Source organism: Sphaerodactylus townsendi, linkage group LG15, assembly GCF_021028975.2.
Source record: "Sphaerodactylus townsendi isolate TG3544 linkage group LG15, MPM_Stown_v2.3, whole genome shotgun sequence".
Taxonomy (NCBI): domain Eukaryota; kingdom Metazoa; phylum Chordata; class Lepidosauria; order Squamata; family Sphaerodactylidae; genus Sphaerodactylus; species Sphaerodactylus townsendi.
Genome location: NC_059439.1, coordinates 3,416,577 through 3,431,325, shown reverse-complemented (window position 1 = coordinate 3,431,325; position 14,749 = coordinate 3,416,577). Strand labels below are relative to the sequence as shown.

Genomic DNA, 14,749 nt, shown 5'->3' with positions numbered 1-14,749 from the left:
CCCTTGTGTGTTGCAGATTATTTTGGGAAAAGTGGGAGGGGGACACACCAATGAGTAAAATGCTCTCTGCTATATACCAGGGACAGGAGCCAGAGCCCCCTGCTTTGGCTACCTGTCACTGGGATTCTGACACGGTTCAATAAAGCTCTTGATATCTTCATGAATCTCAATTATTGTCTGGAGTAACAGGCCCTGACACAGGGGATGCCTAGTTTACTACAAAGCATGCAAAGCATAGATCAGGGAAAGAATGCACAGATGGCAGTGGTAACATATAGCAGGCTGGTTACATATATCAAAAAGGCACTGATTGGTTATATCTGGTGATTATATAGTTTCAAGAATGCATTTCATTTACTCAGAGGCGCATCCGCCTGACACATAGAAGCCCACACTCTTGAATGTAAAAAAGTTCATGTGTCATACACAATTTCAATTCATATCTTATGAAGGGAACTTTGACTCTTCAAAGCTTATACCCTGAAAATCTTGTTTATCTCTCCAGTAGTCCTGGACTTGAATGGACTGGACCATTTCAGTTTCTGTTTCAGTTTGCCCTAATTGTGATAGCCAGTACAGCTAAAAGGATAATTGCACTTCCTTAATCCGTGTTCTTTTTTACGTGAAAGAAGGCTCAACATTTGATCCTCCCCACCCCCCCACACAAACATGCGCAGTCTGAAGTGATAAAATCCAAATAAATGCCTTGATATGTGTTCTGTCTTCTAGGCACTGGTTCACAGGGACTTCACAGGGTTATAACTGCAGTGGAATGTCATTATTAAATAAATTACAGATTATTTTCTTCAGTGTTCAAGGTCTTTCATTACAGCAGATGCTCTAAGGTTCAAATAATGTCTTAGGAATTCATTTGTCTACCATAAGCTTTGGAGTAGTTCCCCAAATGGAAATGAACAAACTTTTCAGAACAAAAGGCCGGCTGTCCTTCAAATGCAGACATAAAAGGATTTCAGCAGCTCAATAAACTGGACTATTAATTAGTTAGAGCAGACTTTGAAATTTAACTGACAATGTTTCTTGGCTGCCTTTTATTAGATTGTCTCCTGTTGGAGAAAAGCAAGCCAACAGACTTGACATGCAGAATATCTGTGCAATTATTATCTTGCAGCTAGATCTGACGGCATCTATTTATTTGTTCCATTTGATAGGCCGTCCTTCCTCACACAGGCGGAGGGCAGCTTCCACCATCAGCTGACAGCAATAAAATCACTTCCATAATCTCTATTAAGGGATAGCAATTAAAAAAATGTTTTGGTATATCCAAAATTTTATTGAGTTTCAAATGACATAATACATAATACATAAAAAAAACCATTTGATATGATTTAAAATAAGCAATAATACATAACATATTACATACCCCTAGCTGGGGATTGTCTTATTGTATTGACATATACATTCATGACTACTTAGACTTCAACCAATCGTCATTATTTTAGAAGAAGAGTTTGGATTTATATCCCCCCTTTCTCTCCTGCAGGAGACTCAAAGGGGCTTACAATCTCCTTGCCCTTCCCCCTCACAACAAACACCCTGTGAGGTAGGTGGGGCTGAGAGAGCTCAGAAGAGCTGTGACTAGCCCAAGGTCACCCAGCTGGCCTGTGTGGGAGTGCACAGGCTAACCTGAATTCCCCAGATAAGTCTCCACAACTCAAGTGGCAGAGCTGGGAATCAAACCCGGTTCCTCCAGATCAGAATGCACCTGCTCTTAGCCACTATGCTATTGTTGCTGCTCCATCTTTTACTCAAGTATCAATTGCTAGCTTCTTAACTCATATATTTTTAACTTAACTTAGTTTACTATACTCAATCGAAAAGTCCAAAACAGGTGACTGAATAAATAACTTTCATAATCATTTGTTTACATGAAATGTTGTTTTGAAGTACTCTTTCAGTAATGACCAAGATTGGTCATTACAGCAATTAAAATGTTGGACTACCCCTTCAACCCCAACATTCATACTAATGCCAAGGAAAGGGAAGCCAACCACAATAAATGAATAAATGGGAAGGGAAGGGAAATGTAAGAGGAGAAGGGGAAGCCAATAGCTGGCTACTGTTGCTGTCTTCAACCATAAGCCTGGCAGAACTGCTCCATCTGGATAGCTTTAAACAGGGCTTGGACAGATTTATGGAGGAGAAGTTGATCTATGGCTACCAATCTTGATCCTCCTTGATCTCAGATTGCAAATGCTTTAGCAGACCAGGTGCTCAGGAACAGCAGCAGCAGAAGGCCATTGCTTTCACCTCCTGCCCAAAGGCACCTGGTGGGCCACTGCGAGTAGCAGAGAGCTGGACTAGATGGACTCTGGTCTGATCCAGCAGGCTAGTTCTTATGTTCTTATGTTCTTATGTTCTTATGTTCTTATCTTACAGGCCCTGTGAAATTGTATTAAGTCTAGCAGACTTTGGCCCCAGTGAAGGACACAGCTGGACAATCTTTGAGCGAGGGACCACCAGTAAGTTCTTATTTGCCAAGCGTAACACTTTTGGGGTAACATACTAGGAAAGGTGGTCCCACAGATACGAGGGCTCTGGTCCCACAGATACGAGGGCTCCCCCAGACTGTTTAGGGCTCTGAAGGTCAATACCAGGACCTTGACTCTGATTTGGTACTCCACCTGGAGTTAATGCAGCTAGCGGAGCACTGGCTGGATACATCCCTGTAAGGATCTGGCCTGCTGGATTCTGCAGCAGCTGGAGTTTCCAAAGCAGCTCAAGGGCAGCTGCAGTCATGAGTTGAAGTAGTCCAGCTCAGAGGTGACCACTGCATGGATCACTGCGCTAAGTCAGGTTGGGTTAAATAGGGTGCCGGCTGTCTCACCAGGTGCAAATGGTGAGAAAGGATGAGATGGTTAGCCTTTCTTTGGGCCTTGCCCTGATTTTTATATAGACCAGAAATTTCCTACAAATAAATCCATAGAAATATCTTTGCAGTTGAAGAGTGACCAGAACATTAACTGTATGAACGGGTTTTTCAAGGGATGGCCCAGGCTACCTCAATCAGGTCTCAGAAGCCAAGCAGGGTCACCTAAGCAGGGTATCGGTTAGTACGTTGATGGGCAGAGGCATATCTAGGCAAACTGGAGCCCGGGGACAAAACCTGAGTTTGCGCCCACCCCCCATATGGGCGGCCACCCTCCCCCACCACAACCGAACAATGATTTTTTTGTACCAGCATACAAAACACCTCCCACCCCCAGCAAAACATAGATGGCTCTCTCCCCACCAATTTTGTCCTCACACCAACCCTGTAAGGTAGATTATTAGCCTGAGAAACAGCTCCAAGCCAGTGCAAGTGGGTATTAAGCATGTAAATCTCTCACAAATCACACCCAGCAAAACATTTACCAAACAAATGTCAGCATCATCTCTCACAAAACACCTCCAGTGGAATCCACCCCCAAACAGCATCACTTTAAATGTTTAAACTGGGGACCTCAGATTCTCTCTTTAAGTCCATGCCAAAGGGGGTGGATTTAAAAGGAGAATCTGAGGAAATTTGGAGGGTGCCTGCTGTCAGGGGTGCAATTGTTAAGCTAACAGCACCAAAATTTCAGAGTATCTTTGGGAGACTCTTCTGATGGTACCACCCAGGTTTGGCGAAGTTTGGTCTCGAGGGTCCAAAGTTATGGACCCTCAAAAGTGTAGCCCCTATCTCCTATTAGCTCCGATTGGAAACAATGGGGGATGGGGGCACCCCTTTTGGGAGTCCATAACTTTGGACCCCCTGAACCAAACCTCGCATAACTTGTGGTGCTGCTAGCCTAAAAACTGCGCCCCCTGCAGGCTAAAACAGAAAAAACACTAAAAATTACAAAAACCACACAAATGAACTAGAGGGGCGCCCAGGGACATAGGGTACTCCATGCCCACTAGGTAAATACGCCACTGTTGATGGGAGACCTCCTAGGAAGGCCAGGATTGTTACACAAAAGCAGCCGACAGCAAGCCATTTTTGCCTTGAAACACTCATAGAGTCAAAGTAACTTGGCTGTGACTTGATGGCACAGCCACCACCAAGGGTTTTCATAGGCAGATCTCATGATCCCTGGCATGACCTTTTGGAATGGTTCATAGGTGACCTTCCTCTCTTTTCATCATCAGAAAACCTGGTTAGATCCAACCCCTTGAGTTTTTTTTAGCAACATATTAACCTTACACCTATTATAGCTCATTGACTTATTTTGTCCACAATGACATTTAAATAATAAGCATATCTTTAAAGGTATCTTGTACGTCTGCAGTATACACTACAATTATCGTTATCTAATGCTTCATGCCACACGTGTTGAATCAGTGAAACCTTATCTCTAAAGTGGTTGTTGTGGGTTTTCCAGGCTGTGTGGCCATGGTCTGGTAGATCTTGTTCCTAACGTTTCGCCTGCATCTGTGGCTGGCATCTTCAGAGGCGTATTACAGAGGGAAGTCGTGTAACAGATACACCTGTGATACACCTCTAAAGATGTCAACCACAGATGCAGGCAAAACATTAGGAACAAGATCTACCAGACCATGGCCACACAGCCCAGAAAACCCACCACAACCAATTGAATCCAGCCGTGAAAGCCTTCGACAATACTTATCTCTAAAAACCACTTCACTCATTCTAAAGAAAATATTTCATAGGAGTATTTTTCAAAGCTCCCCAATTTTCCATTTTTTTCATTGGAAAATCGGGGGGGGGGGTGTGAAATCCCCAGGAGAGAAAAAAACCCTACATCCTCCCACCCAAGATTGAGATTTTGAGGCACAATTAACACCGGCAGAAGCAGAACCTGTGCGGAACTCAAAAGATTGCATTCTGTTACACCAACAAAGGAGGTCAATTACACAATACGTTTTTCTTGGATATGACCCAATACAGGCAGATCTGTTCTAGGAGTCTGTTCTTTCCGGGTGTGCAAGGACTCGATTCAGATCACACGCACAGCCTGCTGGTACTGGGGACTAAAGCTCTTCACCAATCTAAAATGGACCTTGGGGAGTGGTGATCTTTTTTCCCTACTGGGGAAACCTTTGTCTGCTCCATCAATATACTTCAGGCTCCAAACAGGGTTACAAAGCCTCCCAGTCCATTTCAGCTTGGGAAAATGGCCATGGGGGGAGGGGGATGTCTTGTCACTGCCCCCATAGTCCTGATCCAGATTGGGTCTCCATATGCTTAAGAAGCTCAGGCACCCAGAACACATCAGTCGCACTCCAACCTCCGGGAATAACACCGACCCACCCACCCTCCAGCAAATTCATCATGCGCAGTTTAGAGGACCCGAAAAACAACGCGAGATTGTTCTGCGTTCTGAAAGTGTATATCACCACACTTCCACCTTAGACTGGCATTCTTAACACTGCCACCCCTCTCTCCTTTTCCACTCCACTCCAGTCCTTTCCCTGCCCTTTCTTTTGTCCTTTCCTGTCTTTCCCCTCCCTTGTTATATTAGGAAACATCTTTGTGACTCAGGGGTGAGGGTCAGTAGGCTCAGATATTACCTTAGAAGTGGAGACATCTATTGTACAGACCTGTGACGCCAGAGTTCTTAATGTTATGGCAGATATTTATTATCAATGTTTTTAATTGTTTTAGGGGCTGATTATTAGCTTGGAATTTGACTGTTTGAAGATTGTTTGGTGATTGTTGTTCGCCGCCCTGAGCCTGGTTCTCAACCAAGGCAGGGCGGGATGGAAATCCAAACAAAGTCAAAGTCCTGAAGGCTCCGTGGGGCCTTTCCTGCCAAGGAGGAAAGCCATCCCAGCCGACAAAAGTGGCTCATCAACTCACCTCTCCCTGAGTCGTTCACGGGCCAGTGAGGTGCCCCTCGCTCCTTCACACTTTCCTCTTCCGCTTCCTCAGAATCAGCCCCAGACAAAGGGGGCTCTGCCCCACGGCCACTGAAGATCCTCAAGAGGGGCGCATCCGGCTGGCGTGCCATCACACTGTGGCGTGCCACCCGGCCACACGCTGGCACCCTGCAGGAAAGAAGCGACGTGAACGAGTCAGGAGGTTCGGATGGCTTCCCGGCCAGCCAAAAGCAGCAGGGAGATGTTTACCTGACAATTACATGAGGCAGCACCTGCACCTGCCCTGGCCCTCAGGAGTGAGTCACCTCCCAAGCAGCTCTCGAGGTGTTTCTCAGGCAAGTGCCTTTGTGTTACCCCAGGATTTCTGAAAATGCCTTTCTGTGAAAGAATACATCCATGCAGCCCTCCACCAAAAGCACGGCAAGGGTGCCAGAGAGGGGAAACTCATTTCCCGTTGCAGACACATAAGCCTGGAGGCAGACTTGGAGATCCCAGTTCTAAGTGCTTTTACCTGGGGGGAAATACCCCTCCAACCAGCCTGACCGATTACCGAGAAGACCCAGGGGCAGCCTGACAAGAAAAAATTGTCCAGATTGCCACAGGGCCGGTTTGTCGACTCAAGGGCCGCACACTGGACACAAACACATCTGGCCAGCCACAAAGGGGCCACCTCTGGGCATAGATGCCAGAGGGCAACAGAGCTTACGCCAGCAGCCGATCCGGGTAGTAACAACGGCGGTAACTATGCAGAAGGAAGGCTGCACAGAAATTAAAAGGGAAAGAGAAGAGGGATGACAGCACCCCACTCCTGCGCTTTGTAGGGTCCTTGGCAGCCAGACCAGCGGAAGGAAAACGGGAGGTTTTATAAGGTGCCCTGGATCCACACGGGGCCAGAATTCTGCCTTTTGCCTCCTGCCTCCGGTGCCAAAGAGTCATCTGGTGACTTCAGATCGGCAGCAGAGCCGCCCCCCTACCAAGATAGGCATCCTTAGCCCAGTGGTGGGATCCAAAAATTTTAGTAACAGGTTCCCTCGCCAGCCCCCCCCCCCCCGCCCCCTCAGCAAACGGGGCAGAGCTGTACCTAGGCAAACCTGAGCCCTGGGCAAAACCTGAGTTGGATGCTCCCCCCAATGGGCAGCCACCCCACCACGACCCCAACATTTTTTTTTTGCACCAGGTCATTTCTAAATCATCGTCACATGATAGAAAATGCCCCAACTCACAAATCTGAACACAGCAACGGTGAAACACACAGGTTCTTTGATAGAGACAGGTGAGATAAAAGGCACGAAAGGCTGAGAATCCATGAATTGCAGGACCTGAAAGGGATTAACCCAGTTCAGGGAGTGACATTATGGAACCTCCACGTTCAAAGGCAGGATGCCTCTCGGGGAGGCGAGGGCGTGGAGGCGGAAAAGCGGACCCAATGAGTAACCCCCTCTCGGCACACACAAATAACTAGTAACCCTCTCTCGGGAACTGGTGAGAACCTGCTGGATCCCACCTCTGCCTTAGCCTCCCTCGCAGGGCTGTTGTGGGGATCGCTGAAAGAGTGCGGCTCTTTGTGAACCCCTGGCTGCGTCTCCCAGCCGCAAAGCTGTAGGAGAGGGTTGACGCAGAGGAAAAGGGGCGGGTGGGGGGCAATCAGTCTCCCCCCCCGGCCTACCTCGCAGGGAGGAGGTGATGTGATTCTGCAGGGCGCAATACCGGGCGGGGCCGGGTCTCCAAGGGCGGCGCTCCCTCGCCCCCTCCCGGCCGAGGCCAGGGCGGCCTCCCTCCGCTCCCCTACTGAGCTCCCCGGCGGCGGCGGCGGCGGCGGCGGCTCCATGCAGGACGGAGGGACGGGACGGGGCACGCTCGACGTCAGGCGGGCGGGGAAGGGCGCTCGTGCTCCTGGGCGCGGAATGGGGACGCCGCCCGCCGGGACGCGGAGGCGGGCTGCTGCTGCTGCTGCCGGTGTTGCTGGTGACCCCTCTGCCCGGGGCGGGAGCGGGAGGCTCTTCGTGAGCGGTGCGGGATCAGCCCGGGGCGGGGAGCCGAGGCCTTCCCCTGGCTGAGCTTCTCTCCTGGCCCTGGCTGTTGGAGGTTGACTGCCTCTGACTGGGGAGGCTTCCTTTCGTCGCCGAGGCTGGCAGCCGCCGAGGAACCTCTCCTTTGGCTGCGTAAGCTCTCTTCCGCGTGTTGGACTCCACTTTGCTGCCTGCCATGTCTCCCACTGGGTGCCCTCCAGTTTCCTAGCAGAGCATTTTCTCGTGTGGGGAGAGAGATCTGTCAGCCCCCTTTCTCCGCTCCAGGCACAATTTTATAAGCTTCATAAGCTTCTGTATACCATGGTGAACTCTTACAAGCAGAGGGTACTAGATGTTTCGAGTACATGGGCAGAGTTCCTGTAGCGTTGCCTGCTGTGGAGGGCAGGGCACAGGGGAAAATGGACGAAGAAGGGTACCAGCTAACACCAGGGGTATTAATGTATGGCTTTGACTGACCATGGCGTAACCAATGAGGGCATGCTTGCTTTGCACAGAACTTTCCAGACCTCACTAACTGCAAGCAAACTGGCCCCTCTCCTGCAACCAGGAGCAGCAGCAGCAGAAGGCCCTTGCTTTCACCTCCTGCATGTGAGCTTCCAAAGGCACCTGGTGGGCCACTGGGTAGGCAGAGAGCTGGGACTCATGGACTCTTGGTCTGATCCAGTGCAGTGTGCGTAGACAGAGGATAAGAGTCTCGTGGGCACTGCCCTGAATCTGGAGGAACCGGGTTTGATTCCCAGCTCTGCCGCCTGAGCTGTAGAGGCTGATCTGGGGAATTCAGATTAGCCTGTACACTCCCACACAAGCCAGCTGGGTGACCTTGGGCTAGTCACAGCTTCTCAGAGCTCTCTCAGCCCCACCTACCTCACAGGGTGTTTGTTGTGAGGGGGGAAGGGCAAGGAGATTGTAAGCCCCTTGGAGTCTCCTACAGGAGAGAAAGGGGGGGATATAAATCCAAACTCTTCTTCTTCTTCTTCCTTATGTTCTTATGTTTCCTTCCGCATTCTCAGAGTAACTGGTTTCAGTAGGACTCAAGGATGCCACGCAGGGACCAGAATTGCAGAGCACAGTCACCTTGAATCCATCAGGTTTCCCAAACACCTGCATTTTGTGAACCACCGTGAGAGGAGACGCAACATTTTGCGTTTGGCCTCTAGCTTTCAAAATGGCCTCTGTCTTGACATCCTGCCAATACAGTCAGGCTGAAGTCAGCCTCAGTGAGGGCTCGGACCACCAGAGCTGGACTTCTTCACCACCTCTGACCAGAGGCTGGCTTCCTTCTCTTCGGGGTTCCTCTTCCTCCTTAGCTAAACCTCGTTTCCCTCTTATCCTTTCTGCCCTACTGAGCTCAAAAGCAGCCCCACCCCTCCCTTCCTGTCTCTCTCCCCTCCCCACCCCCTTGCCTGTGGCTGGGTTCCTCACCTGTCTTTGGGTTTGCTGGCCATCATGTCTTTAGAGTTTTCGCCTTCCATCTCTCCCTATCTCTCCAGTCCATCCCGTCTCTCGCCTGCTGTTCTCTGAAGCCTTGTTTGGGCTGTAGCCCCCCCTCCTTTCCCCTTGTCTGGGCACCACCATGCTTTGATTTTATTAGATACACCCTTTTGATGGACAGTCTAACTCTGAATAAGAAAAGTGAATACCAAGATGCCAAGTCCTTTTCTCTCAAAGGTTTTCAGGGAGTTTCTCTCATATGTAGGTAGAACAGAAGGGTTCAGAACGTGTTACTTCTTGTTAGTCAAGTGGATGATTGGTCAGTTCATGAGTCATTTAACCACTTTCATCTGCCTTTAGTCTAGAACCAGCGACAGGAGAGTCTGAGAAATAGCAAGCATTACTTTGTGGAAGGGTTTGGCGGGAGGCTAAAAGGCAGGTGTAACGGAAGAGTTTGCTTCCGGCCACTCCTTCATAAGAAACGTGGGTTGGGATTTTGTTATTAAGCATGCAAAAAATCACTGAAAACAAAACTGTTCTTAGAAAAATATATTTTGTTGTTTATTGAGTTTTGCACCTGCTCAATAAACTGAGAATGCAAAAGTAAAAGTTAAAACAATAACTTAAAATTTCCGGTAGCGCAGCTGTGTTACAACCAAATGCAAGCAGAGACTAAACACTTAACTATAACTAAAAATATCCACTGGCAGAGATTAACTACCTAAAACATAGATAAATAACAGGCAGAGTTTACAAACAAAGCAACAACAAGAATAAAGAAAGATAGAAAGGTGGGCTAATGAAATACTAAAAGGCAAATTGTACAGAAAATCATCTGTCAGCTGATGTAAACGGACCAATAATTCTTTCCTGATAATTAGCTGAGTCAGCTTGGCAAAAGTCAAAAGTTGCTAACAGGTGTTAATCATTTGAGTCCTAACTAAAAGGAGCATGCTCTACAGCTGGGGCTCTACACTTAGCCAAACAAGCTACAAAATAGATAAATTTAAAATGATAGACTCAATTTCTCCACAGCAGGCCTCAGGCTCGCCACAGTTGGAGGTTAGTTGGTGAATTATTCAAGAAGAAGAGTGACGTGGAAGATTCGGCATTTGGTGATGGAGGCAACTGAACAGAATTGCAGAAGAAAACAACAGAGGAGGAGCTGTCTGAAGAAAACGGAATGGGAACAAAGAGGGAGGGGAGCCTGAAAGAATTAGTTGAGGAAGAGGTGGAATCTTCCAGACCAAGGGTCTGCAACCTGCGGCTCTCCCGATGTTCATGGACTACAATTCTCATCAGCCCCTGCCACCATGGCTGATGGGAATTGTAGTCCATGAACATCTGGAGAGTCGCAGGTTGCAGCCCCCTGTTCCAGGCACAGCAGTGGGATGTCCTTCTTCTAGCATCTTCCACTAGTAGACCTGACTGGAGTGTCAGTTTCATCTGTACACCAAGGCCTTCAAAAAAAAGAGGAAAGCCAATGGGGAGCTGGCAACTAGTATGAATGTTTGCACGTTTGTGGACGCTGCCTTTTGTAAAACCGGTACGACAGTCTCTTGACTCCTAATCTGATGTCTTCATTCACAATCCCGTCTTCTTTTCGTATTGATTCACACCTACGACATGGAATACCAAATTCTTTTTATCACAAGCCAACAGTGTTTGCCGTCCTTTGAGATATGGCATCTTCCCCTGCAGGAACTTCGGCCGCATATTTCTCAAATCTCACTTCACCAGTTGGCAAAGAACGCTTTTGCGCAGGCTCTCAATCTCAACATTTTACCGGCTAAATGTTACCAGGGGAAGATATCTCCACATCCCTTTTCAAGAACGCTTATGTAACTGCTCCCGAAATCAAATCGAGCACATCTTATTGCATTGTTCCAAATATAAACTTCAGAGACGCCAACTCGTAGAACCCCATATTAATGGTGCCCCATTCATTTCTGTCTTACACACGACCAGGCTGCTTCTAAACGATACCAACAAAAGTCAGACCGAAGACGTCGCATGATTTCTCATCTCTATTCTATCCTATGTATTTTAACTGCTCAATGGATGTAAATTTTATTCATGCCATTAAAGGTCAAATGAATGAGTACTGATTCACGCTTGGATAAACTTATTTTGAAATCTGAGCATGTCAGGCTGTGAATCCTCTTCCCTACAATCTGCAGGTGTTCTGCAACTTCTCAGTAAGTCAACTCTTGAGAGAAATCTTTTCCTACCGACTTCTCTCTCAGCGTGTTAGTGCAGCTTGATCTCCCTGGCTTGGATTTAGGACTGCAAGGTGGTTCCCCGCCTTTAGTCCTGCAATGGACGCAGAGCGTAGAAATGTACCCTGTTCCCATTTGAGATAAGTGGGATCCAGTGCGGGTTCTCGCCAGTTCCCGAGAGTAGGTTACTAATTATTTGGCTGTGCCGGTGAAGCCACTAATGGGGTCCGCTTTTCCGTCGCCTCCGGTCATCGCCTTCCCGAAGAGGCATCGGCCTTTGAACGAAGCACTGGTTCGGTAGTAGCAATTGCGACGGTTACTGCAACTCCTGGAACTGGGTTAATCCCTTTCAGGTACTGCAATTCATTGATTCTCAGCCTTTCGTGCCTTTTATCTCCCCAGTCTCTATCAAAGAACCTGTGTGTTTCACCATTGCTGTGTTCAGATTTGTGAGTTGGGGCATTTTCTATAATGTGATGATGATTTAGAAATGACCTGTGCAAAAAAATTTTTTGGGGTCATGGTGGGGTGGCTGCCCATGGGGGGGCATCCAACTCAGGTTTTGCCCAGGGCTCAGGTTTGCCTAGGTATGCCTCTGCCCCGTTTGCTGAGGGGGGGCTGGCGAGGGAACCTGTTACTAAAATTTTTGGATCCCACCACTGCCCATTTTCCCCTTCCCTGGTTACTGGGGACTTCCAGCAATCCCTTCTACTTTGACTGAGGGTCACAGACCACTTCTCCCAATAACTAGCGGTGGGAGAAGTAAACCAAAAAATAAGAAACCCCACTGTCCCATGACCTGTAATGAATGGTGGGAGTGGCGGAGATAGAGCTGGTTTCTCTCAAACATGGGTGAAGTGGAAAAGGACCCTGCATCAGCCAATACACAGCTATTTTCGCCAATCCAGCTTATCAAAGAAGTCAGCATTTTGCTTTGGCCAAAGGTGAGCTACAAGCTCCTGAAAGAGCACAGCATCATGTGAAAGATGTAAAGAGGGGCACTGCACTGCCTATTTCCCCCTGGCACTGAAACCCCAGAGGAAAATAGAGAAAAACCCCTTTGCATCCAGGTGATGAATCTGCTGCCTGCAGCTGATCAGAAGGCAGAACGAAAGAGCCACCCCGGGGCCTTCTGAGGTGTAGAGAGGCCGGAGATATAAAATTTCTGGAAGTTTTGAAAAAATAAATCTAAAAGAACCAAATCCACAGAAGACCTTTTATTGGGATCAATCAGACTGATGCAAAACACCAAACAAGCTTTACCATTAGACCTGTTTGTCATCAGGGGCACCTGGTCTCCATGTGACTAAGCCCTATCCTGGCTTATCTCAGCAATCCGTTCAGAGACACGTGCGGTCCCTACAAAGGTGAGGAGCTGGTTAGGACAGTCCACAACAGGAAGTGGATAGCTGCAGAAGGTTACGTGGTCAAGGCTGGTGCTCCTGTCCCAGCTGTGAACTGATTCCGTGTCGTGAAATGTGAAGATCACTCTGACCTCCAATGTCACGTAAGCAGATAAAATCTTCATCCCAAATTTCAGGGGAAAAGTCAGTAAAGGGCAATAGTGGAACTTTAAAAGAACTGACCTCTCCAACTTAGTATTCCCGCACTTTTAACTTCTTCCTGATTTTATTTCAAACAAGCTCCAGGATGTTATCATAATCTCAGGCTCAGCTTGTCAGAAGGTTCCATCCCTGCTGCGTAACCTACCAAAGGCCCAGACAATATTAAGAAAATGGATGTAATTCCAGAGGATAATGTAACCCGGGAGATTTCGACATTAAAACCGTATCAACCAAAATTCTGACAACTTCCAACCCTGCTTGCAACGCGGAATACGTAAGTAATGGGCCTCTAAAGCCATGGATGTCAATATTCCCCCAAAAAAAAAAAAAAAAAAAAAAAATTCATGTTCCGTTATTACAAGAGACATGGATTATTTATAATTTTGATATCCCTAATTTTTGTTCTTGTAGTACTGGAGGCAACTCCACATAAGAGGGGGTAGACCATCAGGGGGACTGGGAATATCTTATCCTCAACCAACTTAAATCTGCATGTTAAAAGAATTTATAGCCCATGCCCAGCGGTTTTGGTGGTGTTATTATACTCTAAGTCAGTTTGTTTTCTATGTGTTTATATTTATCTTCCTCCAGTCAAACCAAGGACTGTGGTTAAGTAAAAGTGGGACAATGCGGTAGAGGAAATGTTATGCCATCTATCACTGAATCAATCTGCAGCTCATCTTAATTATTTTCGGTAGAGACTTTAATGCAAAAATGCATAGAATGATGAATGTTGTTAGCTAGATTTGGGGTATGCTTGGAGGACGTTCATTGACACACCATATATTTATGTTCCAGAGAAACAATCTTGATATAGCAAATCAATATGCGGGAACAACAAACAAACAAAAATTAAATCTAATTCTAGTTATTCTGAATGGGAGTCAGCCAGGAGATTACCCAGGGTGGCCAAGTACACTTTCACCTGCAATAAAAGCATCAACTATTGATTACCTGTTAGTTCCTTTGGTGGAAATCATAAATAGAACCAGACATTTTACAGTAGTTCCACTGGCAGAAAGTGACCACTTCTCTCCTTGTGCTGGATTTGACAATTCAGCGTTTGAGGTCTCTTAGGAGCCTCACACTTGGGACCTCTCAGTAGAGTCAAACAGATTGAGAACAAAATGGAATACTAATATTGAACAACAGTTCATTAGCTGGTTCAACTCAGACATGGTGTAGTAGTTGATAAAAAGCCGAACTTTTAAAACAGGTTAATAAAGGGTCAACACTAAAGGGGTGCATTTATGAACTTCTACAACCCCTCAAACCCCTCCTTTCAAAGAACAACAGGAGGTATCTCTCATTCAGGAACATTCCATAAACAGTGGTTTGACCATGATTTCGTGTATTAGCTAAGGAAAATCTTATTTTAAATTATTCCACAGCTTTCAAGCTGGTGTGGATCCCCACAATCTCAAGTAATTTTGAAGGGAAAAGATCATCACAAATCCCTAATAAAACATAAGAAAAAGCTGGACAGTCATGCCAAATGGCAAGCCTCAATTAGGGGCGGCAAAAACCACGATTCCAGGAACTTTTTGGAGACTAATAGCAATAGAATAACAATTTTTACAACTTTACTACATGGTGCAAACACAATCCCAGCAGAAGTCTGGGAGAGCTATTTCTCTGACCTCTCTATAAAGATCAGTAGGCCTCTAATCAACGCGGCATCACT

The 14,749-nt window shown here is 47.0% G+C and overlaps 1 protein-coding gene across 1 annotated transcript in view; it reads right to left on the bottom strand.

Annotated features, from left to right (window-relative positions):
• AREG (amphiregulin) overlaps window positions 1-7,595 on the bottom strand; it is a 42,906-nt gene extending 35,311 nt beyond the window's left edge. Inside the window, exons 1-2 of the mRNA XM_048517812.1 lie at window positions 7,487-7,595; window positions 5,801-5,988 (exon numbers count right to left, since the gene is read on the bottom strand). Of these exons, the coding sequence (XP_048373769.1) occupies window positions 5,801-5,951 (151 nt within the window). The 5' untranslated portion in view covers window positions 5,952-5,988; window positions 7,487-7,595. The remainder of the gene's footprint in view (window positions 1-5,800; window positions 5,989-7,486) is intronic.
• Window positions 7,596-14,749: the final 7,154 nt, after the last annotated feature.